Source organism: Nelumbo lutea, chromosome 8 (assembly GCF_056320005.1).
Source record: "Nelumbo lutea isolate HS-2025 chromosome 8, American lotus-T2T, whole genome shotgun sequence".
NCBI classification, from domain to species: domain Eukaryota; kingdom Viridiplantae; phylum Streptophyta; class Magnoliopsida; order Proteales; family Nelumbonaceae; genus Nelumbo; species Nelumbo lutea.
In genome coordinates this window covers 29,030,645-29,048,358 of record NC_142691.1, presented here as the reverse complement: position 1 = coordinate 29,048,358, position 17,714 = coordinate 29,030,645, and the positions used below count along the sequence as shown (strand labels likewise).

The window sequence follows — 17,714 nt, the reverse complement described above, 5'->3', positions numbered from 1 at the left end:
TCTGAGGCTTCATCTCTGTCGAAGGTTGTTGGGGTTGTTTGCATGTTTACTAAGTAGATCATTCAACAGCCCAATAGACAAGAAGAAACATTGAGCTCTTGGGGTCGTGTCCTTAAAGACCAACACTGTTTTGTTTGCATCAGGGTGTTAAAAACAGCTGGGAAGGCTGTTTTCAATGGGGAAAGACCAAAAGCTTCTTTTGAATATGGCTTAATTTTTCGGTCTTTCTGTGTACTCATCCTCGGGTTTTTAGTCTTTTGAGTTTCCCAGAAATCTAAAGACGTGCCAAAAAGGTGCACCAAACACCACCTATACCCGCATTTGTGAAAATGGATTTCAATTTCGTTTCCACCTCAACTCAAATGTAGTCTTGCTTTCTTTTCTTTGTTTTTTTTTTCTTATTTAGCAAGGAAAATATTTAAATTCTCTTTAGAGCATCAAACATGGAGAATCTGCCAGGAACGAGAATAAAGAAATATAGAGCTTGGTTCTTTGGTGACTATTATAGTCCAAACATTATTTGGACCACCCAGAGGCCTATTCCAGTTCAAAAATCATTTGGGCCCCTGGGTATGGACTGAGATGTAACTAGTGAGAAAACTCATGGACCCATTTTGGGTTTCCATTTCAGCTTATACAAATCAAAATATTTTCCATGAAAAACCCATTCCTGCAATGTGAAATCCTGCCCATTTCCAGATTTACAAATTCAAAATGAAAATAAGATGCTTGGAATGCATTAGCCACACAGTCTTTAGTTTTTAAAGCTATTCTGAAATAAAACACAACACTCTCAAGTGTTTATATGTAGGATATGAAGTAATTGAAAAATACTAAAGTAACTGCCAATTTGGGAACAAATTTTCAGATAATATAGCAAGATAAACTACTCAGTTTCTGTAGAATTGGAGTTCATATCTACTAAATGTGGTAGAGAGCATCAGCATATGATTTATGGTCATTGCCCATATCCTGTAACGAGCATAATCGTCGGTCATATCTAGCTTGATCGTCCCCCTACTTGTTGTCAACACAGTAAGGTATGACGTGTCGGTTTCCTCACCGTCCAGATCTTTATACAATTCGGCATGCAAGTCAAGTACAATACCTGTAGCCAAAGAAGAGTTGTTTACCTTGTTAACTCTGTTTATGTGTTACATGGAATCCGAAACTTGTTATGATGCAAATTGAACTTACTTTCTTTTGTTCTTGCAAACGCAGCCAAGACATTGTTCTTCCTAATTTTCAGAATAACCTGTCATAAAAATTAAAATGCACACAAATTCGAAATTGGCTTTTCTGATTTTTTTTGTGGGTTGTTTTTCCATATTTTCTATTTTTGTGTAAGAAAAAAAAAAGTCCAAAAGATACATGTAAATGGATCATGGATGGGCTCTACCAGGTTCTGTTGTAGTCAGTTCTTCACTTTTTTCCTTTTTTTTTTTTTTTGTTATTTTGGGAAACAGAAACTGAGAAATCAACTCTTTTCACAATTCTTATTGAGATGGACATGGGCTGATCCAGCAGGATTCCTAAGTATGGACCAGATGGACTGTACACATATGAAGCCCACATTGGGCCTTTTTTCACTTGTCACAGTTTATATAGGGCCGAGTTATAGAATGCCAATTAGATGGCCCATCTATATCAATGACTTATAGGGCACATAAAAGTAAGAACTAAAGATCTAACCTTAGCTTCATTGTTGAGGATGATTGAGACTGATCTCAACAAGCACTTCCCTAACACATTCAAACAGAAAAAGAGAAATGTCCAAACAGACCCATTTAGTCAACAATAACAAGTCTCCTTGAAACACAGTAACTATTAGTTTCTCTGACTTACCGTCGGACGTTTGGATAGTAAGCTCTGATCCTTTGGCAAGCAGAGATCTACATTTATCAAAGTCAAAGCCAACATCATGGTTCTCCTCGATAGGAAGTACGGGTGTTCCCCCGTTTACTCTGTCCCTGAGACCTGGCCTTCCTCTTAGTGTAGCAGCTCCTCTCAGTGCTAAGACGGAACAGAAAAAGGAATTAATCACCCATTCAATGAACTGCTAAAGTACGTAAATCAGATGGTAAGATCGGTTGCAAACATGATCCAGAAAAAAGAATTAAATCACCAATTAAGATTGGTTGACCAAGCCTGAATGATTTTCTGAAGGTGGGTTCTTTGGGATTTTCTTGGGCCAGGTAATGGGCCTTTATAAAACCCATATTTAAATGGGCTGACCCAGGGAGTTCGGCTTCAGTCAGTGCAAAGCCCATTCAAGCATTGCAAGATTGCAAGAGGTTGTATGAACAGTGTGAGCATGGGCTTGCACTGACTGAAGCCGAATTCTCACCCAGGTGGGCTGCCAATTTAAGTTGAAAATTTTGGAATTGCCACTTATAATTGAGTCCACAACTGCGCTCCACAGCACATCTTGACCTTGTATTGCGAATATCTCCTGTGGATGTCTCATCATCTTTCATATTTGTCATCGGGAGATATTCCCAATACAAGATCATGATGTGCTGTGGAGTATCGCGGGGTGCCCCATTGTGGGGTGCTGATGTGAACTCCTTATAATGTCCAGTAACCAAGAATGCTTATTTTAAGATCTGCTTCAGTGCTCACGCCGTTGGTACAGTTTTTACAGTCATCCATTTTGGAATATCTCCATACTTATGCACTTTTTCCATGAGGAGATATTCCCAATGCAAAGCTGCAAGAGGCTGTGTAAACGGTGTGAGCACTGAAGCGGATTTCTATTTGAGAGAGTAGTACATGTTGCAGCAGCAGCTGTAAGTGTTAAGATATCACTGGGACTAGTGCTGGTCATGGCCGAACCCATGACAGTACTGAGCTGCTCACGCTTGGCACCCATGGTTTCTGCAACTTGCGCACACTGTGCCGCAACCAAAGCAGCTGCCGAAGCAACAGCTGCTTCTTTGGTTGAGTTGGGTTGGTTCTGTTTGTTGTTCTCTGCAGCAATGGCTGCCAATGCAGCTGCAAGACCGGCAACAGATATGGCTGCATGCACTTCAGCTCTCTGCAACCTCTCTTCCTTCTTTCTCCTCAACCTGATGTCTTTTAACCATTTCTTGACAGAGATGTTCTTAAATGGCATCAACTTCCAAGACCCCTGCATGATATTTATTATATTACATTAAACATGTAATAATAAAACATAAGCTATATATCCCCTCAATAAACCAAACAGCATTTGAATGATAGCGTATAAAATGTTTGTGATCAAATTGACGAGGACTGAAATGTAGGACAAAGTACTCACTCTATGTAGAAAAGCTTGTTTGTCAAAGCCCAAGAACAACTAGATTCTTTCTCACTGAAACCCATGAAATCAAAGACTACAATATAAAATTAGGCATATCTTTTTGGGTTCCTCCTTGTCTGTAAATCCATGGAATCCAATAGTTACAAAAGATTATTGTTTTCCCGCATTCCTCGTGAGTATTTCACAAGGCTGAAATTGGTATCCATTCATCTGAGTATGCTCTGGTTCAATTCAAATCCAGAAATTTTTGAACATATATATGCATCCAAATAAAGTTATAATTTTTAACCAAAAATTTGGATTAAAAACCCATACATAGAAGTCATTTTTAAGTCATTTTATTCATGATATATAATTTCAGTTTAGGGTCATTTACTTAGAGACCCCCTATAGTTTCGCATGTTTATTAAAAGCTACCTTAGACCTTAGTATCCATGTTACTAAAATACCCTTATTATTTGTGTAACCACTTTACATGTCAGGAGCTGTTTGTATTTTTGTTTGGGAATGGTCATGTGAGTTCTTAAAACGAGTAGAAATTTGAAGTAGAACCCTAGCAGCTTTCATATTAACCTTATTAGAAATAAAACCCGGAAGCAAAATCTATAACTTATCTTTTATATTCTTTTGAGTAATTTATTCCAATCGACGTTAGGGACAAAAATGTCATTTCCTATTCCCTCTAAGTAAAGGGGTTGCAAACTATATGGGGTTTCATAAATACACAACATATATAAATAGATGAAACTACACAAGGTGTGTCTGTGTAAATAAACCCTTTATTTAATTTTATAAAATATTTTCAAAAAAAAAAAAACTAATTGCAGCAAGGGTCATGGGCTTGCTTGCTGTATCAACAAAATTTCAAGTTTTCCCTTTTCTATCTTAATTATTATAGTGCTGCCGTTATGGGATGTGCCAGAGCTTGACAACCGGCTACAGCTTCCCGGCGTGTTCCCACAATGGAAGCATTCTCTGCAAATCCATGGAGGGTTTTTCTAAATATGAAGAAGCGCTGGTCGCTGACAGGCTATTTTGGCCCAAAGACGCACTCCAATAAATTAAGAGCACGCTTTCTGTCAGCATTAGCTTCACATGAAAGGAAAAAAGAAAGAATAAAAATACAAGGTCGGAATGGCTTTGGGGTTTGGCCTAAGCTCACGCCCATAAAAAGTTAATTCATTCTGGACCTGACTCGTACAGATCAGACCAAAGATGAGCCAAGCCAGACTTTAGACTGGCGTTGAGTAGACATCACCCAGCTTCAACTTCCTCCAGCTTGGTCAGTTTGAACGCATGCCAACACAAACACCCCCTATAGTTCCCCTGGATTGGATAGGGTTTCCGAGTGGAGATGGAGAGACAATTTGGGGTTCAATCTAGCCACCCCTCCGACAAACTTCTTTTTTTTTATTGTGGGTTTTAATATTATCAGTACTGAAGCTTCCCTATATCGATCAGCTTGTGGGATTGTTATCAACTGAACCTAAAATTGGTTGGTGAAAGATGGCTTATTTGATAGCTCTAACGGAGGATCACTGCTGGGTCATTCAAAGACTGAAGGATCTTCAGAAAAGGAAGAAAAATGGATTCTCATAATTGAAAGATGGCAGCTTAAGAAACATGGTTTATGATCAGAAGTGGTAAAAATAGAAGAAATTAATAATAGAGAAGTTTTTCTAGGAAATCATACCCATTTCTTTCGGAAACAGCGATCATAGTTTAGTTCTGGATGCATCGCTTGTTGAAGCCAGATCCATGACTGATCGAGTGTAAATAGTGTGAGACAAAAAAGGCAGAAAAATTGATGAGAATGGATAATGAAGTTGTACTCTCTACAATTGGCATTTAGTTCCAGTGAAGTGATGAGGCTTTAGTACTGTTACCTTCAAATCGTTGGATCTCCATGGTGGTACAGACTTGAGATCTCCTTCATCCATTTTTAAGCTTTTGTCCATGTTCTGCATGCAAAAACAGTTGATAGACTAGTTTTATCCATTCTGTAAGCAATTGTAAGCTAAGCTTCATATCTACTCACCCTCGATGAAGGCTTGGTTTCATTCTCGTAAGCCCTAACCAGACTATCTTGATGAATAATTGATTGATCTTGTCCCACTGGTTCTGGTTGGAAGACCTGAAGCACAGAGTTGCACCAAGCTCGTGAAAGAAAATCCATGGACTCATTAGGCACTTGGGGACTCATTAGAATGAAGCTTGAATCCATGTTATGGGAAATGAAACTTGTTTGGAGATTTACTAAAAATAATGAGAAACTGCTTAGCGTTTACAAGTAGATATATAAATGGCAATTAATAGATGGGGTTAACTTACAGTAGTTGGACTAAATTATTGGTAAATCGGTGTTAAGAGTTATCTCATCTCATTTAATAAGTTATTAGCCTCTAGAACTTGAATTTTTAATTCCTCATTTAAGGATGGCGTATGACACTTGTTCCACCAGAGGACCCTCTACGTATGTGATGTTTATACCATTAAAGCATTGTAGACAACTTGTAGAAACCTCCATCTTTACTTAAGTATTCCTGAAAAGAGAAAGTACACTCGTGGTCACAGTTGGCAAGGGTAGTCCTCATTACCTTTGCACATAAAATTATGAAGCTTAAGACAAGGGACCCTCTTGGAACAATAAGAACATAAAGATATTGAAAAGGATTTGATTGGAAAGAGACCCCAAAAAGAATGAAAATGAACACATACCAACCATGATAGAGGCAAGATATATTTTGTTGGATGAGAAATAAAGAGCAAAACTAGGGCCCTTCCATGAACATACTTTTAGGTGGCGTTCAGCATCGCTGAACAGACCTTCGAAGGCTGAAAATATTGTTTTTTCAGCTATCGGTGGTTGTTTCGTTGCACCTCTGAACATACCCTCCGAATGTTGAAAATACCTCCGAAAATTTCAGAGGTCGAGCTAAACACATTCGGAGGTAGCGGACGAAATCCGTTTTTCATCAATGCCCCTTCCCACCGATGCATGATGGAGAATATATGGGAACATTGGTTTGAGCTTGCTCATGGTGTGAGTGGTGTGGTAAGGTTAAGTGTGGTGGTCTCTTTGAAGGACGAAGGAAGGCTGGAAGCAAGGGTAGGCGGCTAAGGGCTTTTATCGACAGAGTTGTGTGTTTGTTGTAATTCATGCCTCCTTTTATACAGAGAGATCCCGAGGTTCTAAAAGGAAGGAATCAAAAGAATTTGCTTCTCATTTGGAAAAGGGGATCTTTGATTCGGTGTTAGTTGTCAGGGGGACACTGTTAAGGGTTTGCCACATATCTTATGAGATCTCTCCAAGACGAAATTTCCTTTCATTTGAGGATTCTCATAATACATATGTGCTACTTCCTTTTGTAGGTCTCTTGGGTTGACGTGGCACAGATAATGTCAAGGCTGGTCTGACGTGTCTTTCTTAATCTTGTCAGACATCCTATCATGAGTGCTTTTGGCTAGTCATTACTCTTTTGTTTGACATCGATTTGTGATGGCTCTAAGCTCAACACAGGCTCACGATGGCTTTAAGCTCATCACAAGTCTGTGGTGACCTCAAATTCGTCATAAGTATTGTTGTTTTGATCTCATTGCAGGTCTGTGTCGGCTTTGAACTCATCATAGGTCTGTGCTAGCTTTGAGCTCATCGCAAATCTGTGGCGGCTTTGAGCTCATCGCAAGTTTGTGTCAAGTTGTGAACTTGTCGTGGGTGTCTTTGGAGTGTTGGTTTAATACCTTTGTTGCCATTGCAGTCGTGGTTGATCAACATGTACCTACACATGGTCATGGCCTGAATGATGCATCTTCAATAGGAGATGTGACGACTTTGTTTTCACAATAGGATGTACAGGGAGCGGGGACCTAAAGAAAATTGGTGCCAAAGCCCACCAGCAATAGAGGAGGAGAGAGAAGGTGTGGTCGTGAAGAAGAAGAAGAAGAAGAAGAAGAAGAAGGAGATAGAGAGAGAGGGCACCTACAACAAAGTTCGAAGAACATAGGAGAGAGAGAGGGCATGGTCCTACAAAAATGGGAAGGGGGAGAGAGGGCATCAGCAATAGAGTAGGAGGTCTGTTCACCTACAATAGAGGAGAGAGAGGGACCGGCCATGAAGAAGAAGAAGGGGAGAGAGAGAGAGAGAGAGATTTGGCAGAACCGTTTAGTTACATTTTTATAATATTAATATTATTAACATTTTATAAATATTATTTTATATTAACACTAATAATAAAATTATTTTACAATGTTAATATTTGAAGGCAATTATTAATATTTTAAAGACAAATTAAAAATAATAAATATTACTTTATAATATTTTTAATTAATATTATTTTGAGAATTTTAATCTTTCTATTAATATTGTAAATCTCTGTAGAAAGAATATATCATAAATCTTATTATTTATTATTTTCAATTTTTCTAATTTTATTATTTCTTGATATTTGATATTTTATAATTTTATAATATTATAAAATTTTATAAATTTCTATTATTGTTAATTAATAATTTAAGTGACAATTTGAGGGGTAAATTTGTAAAATGCACATTTTTCAAATGTTAGATCATTTAAATTGCCGAATAACTTTGTCACATTTAGATATCTACAAAAGTAGAAAAACAAATTTTCTTTGGAATGCTTTCAGAGCTTTTCCGAAGATTTTTTTGCTTTTCTGACTTCAAACTTCAAAATTACCGAATGCCACCTAAGTGGCCATTTGAAACCAGCTGAAGTGGTTGAACTAAAAAGCTTATTGCTGTATCTTTTAGCTAGCGAGTTTAAATTTAAGGAGGTCTTGAGCTCCTTAATAGCTGAAGTTGTAGTTGGGTAGATTATCATACCCTTTAAGTTAAAGAAATAAACAAGATGTAGAGAAACCAAACAAATTGAGAATGGTTCGATGAGATAGAGAACCATTTGAACCCTGTGAATTTATAGATGAACTCTACTAGATAGGGTTTATCTTAGATTTAAACTCTATCTGATAGGATTCATCTAGTTAGTTGAGTTTTATCTCAATCTGGATAGAGTTACATCTATAGATGGAGATCTATCTGATGACATGGCAGCATCTGACGATGTGGCAGTAGGGTTATCCTCAATATGCCCCTTCAAGCGAATAGGCATTAGGAGCACATGCAACTTGTGCACAATAGATGAAAATTGAGGGGAAGCCAATAGTTTTGTGAAAATGTCAGCTAGCTGATGCAAGGATTGAACATGATGCAGTTGGAGAGTCTTCTTGAGAATATGATCCTGTAGGAAGTGAAAGTCGACTTATATATGATGAATCCAAGCATGGAAGATCGGATGAGATGCAAGGTAATAGGCTTCGACATTATCACAATAATGTGATGGAGTAGATGGAAGTCGAACTCAAAGATCTTGTAAAAGGAACTGCAACCAAATCAATTCTGTAGCAATATTTGCGAAAGACTAAAACTCCACTTTTGTACTAGATCTAGCAATAGTCTACTACTTCTTAGCACTCCAACTCACTAGATGAGAACCAAGATAAACACAGTAGCCACCATTGGATCAGCGGTCATTAGGACATCTGGCCCAATCAGCATCAAAGAAAGCCATGAGACTAGAAGTGAACTAAGAAGAGAAGAATAAAGCATGATCTAGGGTATATTTGAGATACCAAAGTATGCACTTGACTGCTATCCAATGCTCATCAATGAGATTATGTAAAAACTGACAGGCCTTGTTGACTGCAAAACTGATGTCAAGCCGAGTGAGAGTGAGATACTACAGCCTTCCCACAATACTCCTGTATTGAGATGGGCCAGAGAGAGGAGACCCATGAAGTCTAGAGTTTAGCACTTTCCGCCATAGGAGTAGAGAGAGGTTTAGCACCATCCAGGCGAGTATGATGAAGAAGGTCAATAATGTACCAGCGTTGGCAGAGATAAAGCCCAGTGTGATCCTTGTGTGCTTCAATACCGAGAAAATAGTGGAGATCACAAAGGTCCTTGAGTTGAAACATACAACTCAAATTGGTAATAACAGAATGAATAATAGCCGATGAAGTGCCAGTAAGTATAACATCATCCACATACAACAACAAGTAGATACAATGAGCACCATGTGAATAAATAAAAAGAGAGGGATCACAGCTAGAGGTACCAAAGGCTAATTCAACAAGCTCTAAGGCGTGAGAACCAAGCTCGAGAGGCCTGCCGAAGTCCATAGAGAGCTTTGGACAATTTGTACACATGATTGGGCCGATCTGCATCCTCAAAACCCTTAGTTTGTCACATATAAATGTTTTTAGTAACAAGACCATTAAGAAAGGCATTATCAAAATCCAATTGCCAAATAACCCACTGATGGGAAACGGCAAGAGAGAGGATAGTACGAATGGTGCAGGGTTCAACAATAGGGCTAAACGTGTAAGAGAAATCCACCCCCGGGATTTGAGTAAAGCCTTGAGCAACAATTCGATCTTTATAGTGATCCACAAATCCATCGGGTTTCTGTTTGATTTTGTAAACCCATTTAGAACCTACCACATTCAATGAGGAATGATACGAAACAAGATCCCAAGTCTTGTTCTAAACAAGAGCTTGAAACTCTTTGGACATCACCTCATGCCAATGATGATGTTTAGAGGCTTGGGAGTAAGTGTTTGGTTTAGACTCAGTAGCAGCAACAAAAGCAATATAACAAAGGGAAAGAGGGTACCGTGTAGCCAGATAGGCTTCAGAGCGCATGGACCTAGTCACCATAGTATGAGTGCACCGAACTGGAGCAGGAACAGGTTGTGTGGAGTCCATCAGGTCCTGAACCAACAGAGTCCGAGGTCGGGTGCATGGAAGTTCACTTGAAGAAGAAGCAAGACCAGTGTTTGCATCATCATTATCGCTGGTATCAGATCTAGGTAGATCAGTCCCGGAAGCTATCTGGGATGTAGATGAAGCTGCAGGAACTGGGCCTGATTGCTAAGATACACAAACTGGAAGCAAATGGAAGCCAGTAGAACTAGGTTCTAGAGCTGAAACTGGCAGTGGCAAGCCAGGGAATAGATCTTCATCAAAAATAACATGGCAGCAGATATAAAGTCGTCCTATCTTGATATCATAGCAGCGGCACCCCTTGTGAAAGGAGTTGTACCCCAAAAATATATAGAGGGAAGATATGAAATTCATTTTATGTCTGTTCTATGGATGTAGGAAAGGATAACATGCACAACCAAAAGTGCAAAGCAAAGAACAATCTGGTGGGCACTGAAATAAAAGTTCATATGGTGACTTGCCTTGAAGAGTCTGCGAAGGGATGTGGTTGATCAAGAACACCACAGTTTCAACTGCATCAGACCAAAAATTATGGGGAAGAGAAGCAACGGCCAGCAAGGTGAGGGTGTCTATCACCTGGCGATGCTTCCTTTCAACTGTGTCGTTGTGCTCATGAGTGTGCGGGTAGGCAAGACGGTGTTCGATGCCTTGAGAGTCAAGATACTATGAAAGTCTCTAGTATTCCCTTCCCCAATTAGATTGAACACATTTAATTTTTTATCAAACAAGAATTGAACATGCCATTTAAACTTGAGAAAAATCTAAAATACATTAGATTTTCGACACAGGAATGGTGCAAGAAAATTTAGAAAAAGCATCAACAAATAACCCATAATATTTAAAACCATTATTGGGCTCAACTGGGGCTGGTCCCCATACATCTGAATAAACCATTTCTAAAGGACAATTGTAAGATGATAACTAACTAGGGAGGGGAAGACGATGACTTTTTCCAAACTGACAAGCATGGCAAACTTAAAAAATTAAATGAACCATTATAAGGAAGACCAAACTGAGACAACACTTGTCAAACTGTTTTAACTGAAGCATGCCCAAGTCGATGATGCCAAACTCGAACTGATGCTTTTTTGCCAATAAACGCAATACTGCGAGAAGATGAAGGAATGGATGCTGAAGTAGGAACCTAATAGAGTCCACCTTTACTGGCCCCGTGGAATAGAACTCTCCCCATATGGTCCTTCAACAAAAAATACGAAGGATGAAATTCAAAGACAACATTGTTATCTTTGGTAAATTTGCTGACAGAAAGCAAATTCTTTGTAATGGAGGGAACATGATAAATATCCTTAAGATAAAATTTATTGTTATCATGAGAAAGAACAAAAGAACCAATATTTTTATTTCCAAACCTGCACCATTACCAACTTTCACCTAATCAAACCCTCCATACTCTGATCGAATCTGCAGATTGTCTAGATTGGAGGTGACGTGGTGTGTTGCTCCAGAGTCTGGATACCCGGCCCGATCAAACTGTGATGAAGTACCAGTGTGAAAAGCAGTAGCCGGATCCAGAGTAGGGTTTTGAGTAGGTTGCAGATTCGGAGCAAGATGGGAGATATCAAACCTATGCCTACACTTCCAAACACCATGGCTAGGGATGTTGCACAATTTACAGATAATATTGCTGCATCTGTGACCTCTACCGGAACCCTCACTCTAGTTCTTGTGGCCGCCTCTACCTCTTCCGTGCTGTGAATTATTGCGTGACTACTGGGAGTTATTTGTATTGTTTGAAGCAAAATTGGTAGAAGCTCCATCATCAGATTTAATAAAATGATTTTCTTTTAGCCAAGACACATGATTGAGTAATTGGCCAACAACATCAACAATTCGTAGTCTATCAAAATCATGTCTATTAGCAATAGTAGTAATAATGGACTCATATTCAAATCTAAGTCAACTCAAAATACACATAACAAGATCTTATCGAGAGACAGGTTCCGGAACAACAGAAAGGTTGTCAACAATACCTTTAGCCTTCTGTATGTATTTAGAAATAGAAAGAGTACCTTTCTTGATACTTTGGAGTTGTCTCTTCAGTTGTAAAACTCTAGAACATGAGTGAGAAGTAAATGACTCCTCCAATGCACTCCAAACTTCAGAGGATGAGGACATACCTACAACCTGAGTTAGGATACCCTCAGTAAGTGATGAGACAATCCAACTGAGTATCAGTTGATCCAGTTGATACTAGTGGTCAAATGTTGGATTGATAATTTTCCTTGATGGATCCTCAGGATCATCAATTTCTTCAGGAGGCGCAGGGGTCTTCCCTTACATGATACCCATGAATTTGTGAGTACGAAGAATGCAAAGAAGTTGTGCATGCCATAGAAGGTAGTTGTCGCTGTTCAACTTGATGGGAAGATAGTGGGATACATTTGGAATTGAACCTGGCGTACCAGTTGTAGATGTTGGTGTCAACGACCCTAGGTTGTTGATCTCTGCTCCTATCGAACTATTGAATGAGGCCATGAGAACAGGCTCTAATACCAAGTTAAAGAAATAAACAAGAAGTAGAGAAACCAAACAAATTGAGAATGGTTTGATGGGATAGAGAAATTGTAGATGTTGGTGTCAACGACCCTAGGTTGTTGATCTCTCCTCCTATCGAACTGTTGAATGAGGCCATGAGAACAGGCTCTAATACCAAGTTAAAGAAATAAACAAGAAGTAGAGAAACCAAACAAATTGAGAATGGTTCGATGGGATAGAGAACCATTTGAACCCTGTGAATTTATGGATGGAGTAGTACAGTTTGAGTACAACAATAACTAGAGAGAGTCAGATAACATTGAACTCCATCAGATAGAGTTTATCTTAGATTTAAACTCTATCTAATATGATTGATCTATTTAGTTGAGTTCTATCTCAATCTGGATAGAGTTACATCTATAGATGGAGATCTATCTGATGACATGGCAGCATCTGATGATGTGGCAGTAGGGTTATCCTCAATTCTTTAAAATTCTATTATTTATTATTTTATCCACAAAAGACAAAACAATAAGTTGTTCGGTTAAGCAACTTCAACTGTTACCAAACTGCCCCTAAGATGATGTATGATAATTACTGATGAAATAGGGATTTGAGCCATTTTTATGTTTATAATCTTTGCTGCATTCCGCTTTCAGCATATATTTCAGCCGTTATCAGATAGCTGGCAAGGAGATGTCGTTCAGCATTTCAGTAATTCAGTGACTACCTATCTGTGGAATTAATGATGAAGTGAAGGCATGGGTGATTATTTTACCCTAATTTCTTTTCATTTATCAATGATACACTTGGATTTAAGCCTTTATAGGTTTGGAATATTTTCCACCTTCCTCCATCACCTACTGGATCATCAGTTGTAATATCACCTAAGATCCTCAAATTTAATTCCACAATAACTTTAGCTTAAAGCCATAAATTTGAGCATGATATGAAGAAATTAAGAAACATCAACACGAAGATATGTTGGGCTTACTAGGTAGGGTTGTTGGGGAGTGAGGAGCACCACCTTGAGAGTTGAGACATCTAACCAAAAGATGTATAAAAGGCAAAGAGGATAGATATAATTAAGAAGTGGAGGAGCATCAATAATGATACCCCAAACGTGCGCTTGGGCTACATTTGAGAAGGGAGGTAGACATATATCATTGAAACCAAACTTTCTTCTTTATAATAATTAGGGCATAAATAACTATTAACCAAGTAAGCTTAATGCAAATTACTTTTTCCTTATAATATACAAGATAGAAGTTGGTTGAGAAGCTTTTGTTGGGCTTTTTATCTCCTTTAATGGTTGTTATTAAGAGGCTGCCTGTCTTTCCCTCTTAACGGATGGATCTATGTACTTTTAAGAGATTCGTTTAGGTTTCTTTATTAACTTCATGTGATTTCATTCATGAATTTCCATGATGAACACAACAAGTTAGAATCATGCTCTATGTTGTTTATATCTTATACTAAGTGAAAAAGCAAAGAAAAAAGAACGTTGGATCACCCAGGCTCCTAGTGAGAATCTTAACTGCAAACAAACAATACTTAATTATTTGTTCCCTTTAAAGTTAAACATCTAATACCGATGTCAAATACATGTCTTCCGCTAAAAAGACTCTTTCTATAATTCGCCATTGATTCTGTTGGTTTATTAAGAGTGTAGATTAAGTATTTATTTGCCTGATTAGCTTTCTTACCTGCTCTAAACTTCTGGTCATGCATATATCAATTCTAATTGTCTGGTTTTCCATTAGGCTTAGTGAGTTCAAGTTTATTATCCAAATTTCAAACATTTAAGTTGTTTATTTTCCACATTGTGGGTAATAAATGATTCGATACATAGAAACAGCATATATATCCTTGCATAAATTTAATCAGGCCTTAAGTTATTCATCCAAAGAACTAACTTTTCCCTCATTATTCTATCATAGACATCTCTAACTTCGACATTCCAAACTTGTAGAGTCAATTCCAATGAATTTTATGATTTTATGATTTTATGAAACACTTTTAATTATAAGGTGAAACTAATTTTTTCTCTCTGGGATCAAAACTTGTTCTAAGAATAGATTAAGCTAAAAAACTTAGGCCCCATTCCGCATCAATTCTAAAAATTCTCATCTTCAAAATTTATCCAGGAAAAAAAAATAGATTGTGGATTATTCTCATCCAGAGAATCTGTATAGGCGTTTTGCAATTTCTCTCAGATCTGGATCTTTTGTTGTGTAATGTATTGTTTAAATAATTTTGATTAATTGATGATGTAGGTAATGATAAAAAAATTAGCATAAACAACAACAGTAATCTAAATAAGTTGGAAAATAATAAGATTTAGGTCATCAACAGGAATTATCATTTATGCAACACCGGAGAAATTAAACAGATTCTTTTTCTTTTCTTTTTTTTTTTGTTTTTCCGAGATAAAACAGTAATGAAAATAAACAGAATAATAGTAAAAGAGACAATAGAGAATAATAACAATGGTTCAGCTAACCTAATTTTGGCATGGTGATTACAGCTTGATTTATAGAGGACGAGTTCTGATTACAATGGGTTTACAAGGGATAAGCTTAGATAGCGTTTTACACTTATACAAAGTTATCTAGGATAGATAGGATAGAAACTAGAAGAGCCATCCAAGATGAGAGTGTTATCCTAGATAAACTCTAGGTGAGAGAGTTATCTTTTAAAGTCCACAAGATTAGGTCTCTTTAGTGGAGTGGGTCTGTTGCTAGAGCCCACCTGATCCATAGTTGTGCATAGGCCATGCACAGGCCCATGATTATATACTCTATCATCCCCCCGCAAGTGGAATGGGGCAACGTGAAGCTTGGATCTTAGATGAGCAAATCTGGAGGATGAGAGTGGCTTAGTGAACACATCAGCTACTTGATCTGCTCTAGGTATGTACCGAATGTGAAGCTTCTTCTGAGTGGTGAGGTCACGAAGAAAATGAAAGACAACTTCAACATGTTTGGTGCGGGGATGAAAAATAGGGTCGGCAGCCAGTTGGGTAGCACCCATGTTGTCACACCAAATGCTAGGTGGAGGAGTTGAATAGCCGAGATCCTTGAGTAATGATTGAATCCATAAAAGTTCAGTGACGACATTTGTAAGGGCTCGAAACTCGAACTCGGTACTAGAGCGAGCTATTGTTGGTTGCTTTTAGAGCTCCATGCAATGAGACTTGAACCAAGATAGATGGCATAGCCCCCAGTCGATTGTTGATCATCCAGATAGCTTGCCCAGTCAGCATCAGCATTGGTGATTAGTTGAGGAGATGAAGAAGGCCGAAAAAAAAGACCCTGAGAGAGTAGCTTTAAGATATCTAAGTATCCTTTTTACTGTCACCCAGTGGTTATTAGTTGGAGACTGGAGGAATTGGAAAACTTTATTGATAGCAAAAGAAATGTCCAACCAAGTGATGGTTACATACTATAGAGCTCCTACAATAGTCTAATACTCAATTGGATTGGGCAATGGGGTGTCGGAATCTTGAGAGAGTATGCAAGATGTAGCAATGGGAGAGGAGACTAGTTTGGCTCCTTCTAAAGTTGTGCGATGCAACAACTCCAATATATATTGTTGTTGGGAGAGAGATAGACCTCTAGTGGAGCAATTTACATCAATGCCCAAAAAATAGTGTAGTGTTCCCAGATCTTTTAGAGGGAAAACTATAGATAAAGATTTAAGAAATCCAGTTAGAGTAGTGGAAGAATTCCGAGTCAAAATGATATCATCGACATAGACAAGAAGAATCGTCATTATGTTACTAGTATTTAAGATGAACATTGATGGAGCATTTGTGGAGTTCCAAATGCCCATCCGTCTAAGAATAGTACTCAACCAAGTGTACCATGCACGGGGTACTTGTTTGAGTCCATAGAGAGCCTTGCGTAGTTTGTAGACAAGAATAAGACGTTTTGGATCAATAAACCCTTTGGGTTGATGAACATAAATGTCTTCATCGAGTACTCCATGTAAAGACATTGTTAATGTCCAATTGATGCACTGACCAGTTATGAGAAACTACAAGAGCTAGAATCGTACAGACGATAATTGGTTTAACAACAGGGCTGAAAGTGTCAAAGTAGTAAAGGCCAGGGACTTGATGAAAACCTTAGATAATGAGACAAGCTTTGTAATAGTCAATAGAACCATCAACCTTCTTTTTGATTTTGTAGATCCATTCAGTTCCAACAATATTCATTGATGGATCGTATGGAACCAATTGCCAAGTGTTGTTATTGATTAGGGCCATGTATTCTTTCTGCATTGCCACACACCAATGTTCAAACTTCACCAGTTAGGAGAAAGATTTTGGTTCCCATTCTTCAATGGAGAGAAGAGTCAGAAGAGCAGATGGTATGGGGTACCTCATTGTAGTGTGAGAACACGGGAGAGCACCATCCATAAATCCGATACACATAGAGTGAGATCAGTAGGTGGCAGCATAGGTTTGTGTGATCCAATAGCCCCTGAATACTCCGATACCATGGTGGTGGTTCAGGAGAGGGTGAGGTACTAGTGGTGGAGTCATCTGATGAGGGCGTTGGAGACTGTTTAGGATATCTTGGAGAGGTCAAAGCTGAACTGGAAACATATGTAGGAGGAATAGTAGATGAGAGCTATCATGTGATAAGCGCAAAAATGTATACACCAGATGGAGTGGTATCACTTTTGGAGGAGGGGCTGTCAAAACCAGGAAATACAGTCTCATCGAACACGACATGGCAAGAAATAAATGTACGCTCTATAAGAGCATGAAGGCAATTATAGCCTTTGTGAGAACCATTGTAGCCAATAAAAATACACTGAAGAGATCGAAACATAAATTTGTTCTTGTTGTATGGCCGCAAGAATGGATAACAAACACACCCAAAACAGTGAAGCATGGAGTAATCTGAACTAGTGTGAAATAGCTTCTCATAAGAAGACATACCATTGAGAACAGCAGTAGGCAGCCGATTGATGAGGAAAACAATAGTTTCTACTGTATCAGCCTAGAAGGAGAAGGGGAGATTAGAGGTGGCCAATAGAGACAAGGTGGATTCGATAATATATCAATGCTCCTATTCTATGAACCCATTCTGCTCGTAAATGTGTAGGCAAGCCAACCAATGAG

At 38.3% G+C, this 17,714-nt stretch overlaps 1 protein-coding gene across 1 annotated transcript; it reads right to left on the bottom strand.

Annotated features, from left to right (window-relative positions):
* Positions 1–715: 715 nt before the first annotated feature.
* Positions 716–5,551, bottom strand: LOC148843626 (uncharacterized). Its single transcript, XM_088959136.1, has 8 exons — positions 5,322–5,551; positions 5,170–5,244; positions 4,977–5,045; positions 2,773–3,130; positions 1,846–2,013; positions 1,693–1,742; positions 1,198–1,255; positions 716–1,108 (listed from the first exon to the last, which is right to left on the bottom strand). Exons 1-8 carry the CDS (start codon positions 5,505–5,507, stop codon positions 891–893), a joined length of 1,182 nt encoding a protein of 393 aa, XP_088815262.1. The 5' UTR covers positions 5,508–5,551; the 3' UTR covers positions 716–890.
* Between the last annotated feature and the right edge of the window lie 12,163 nt (positions 5,552–17,714).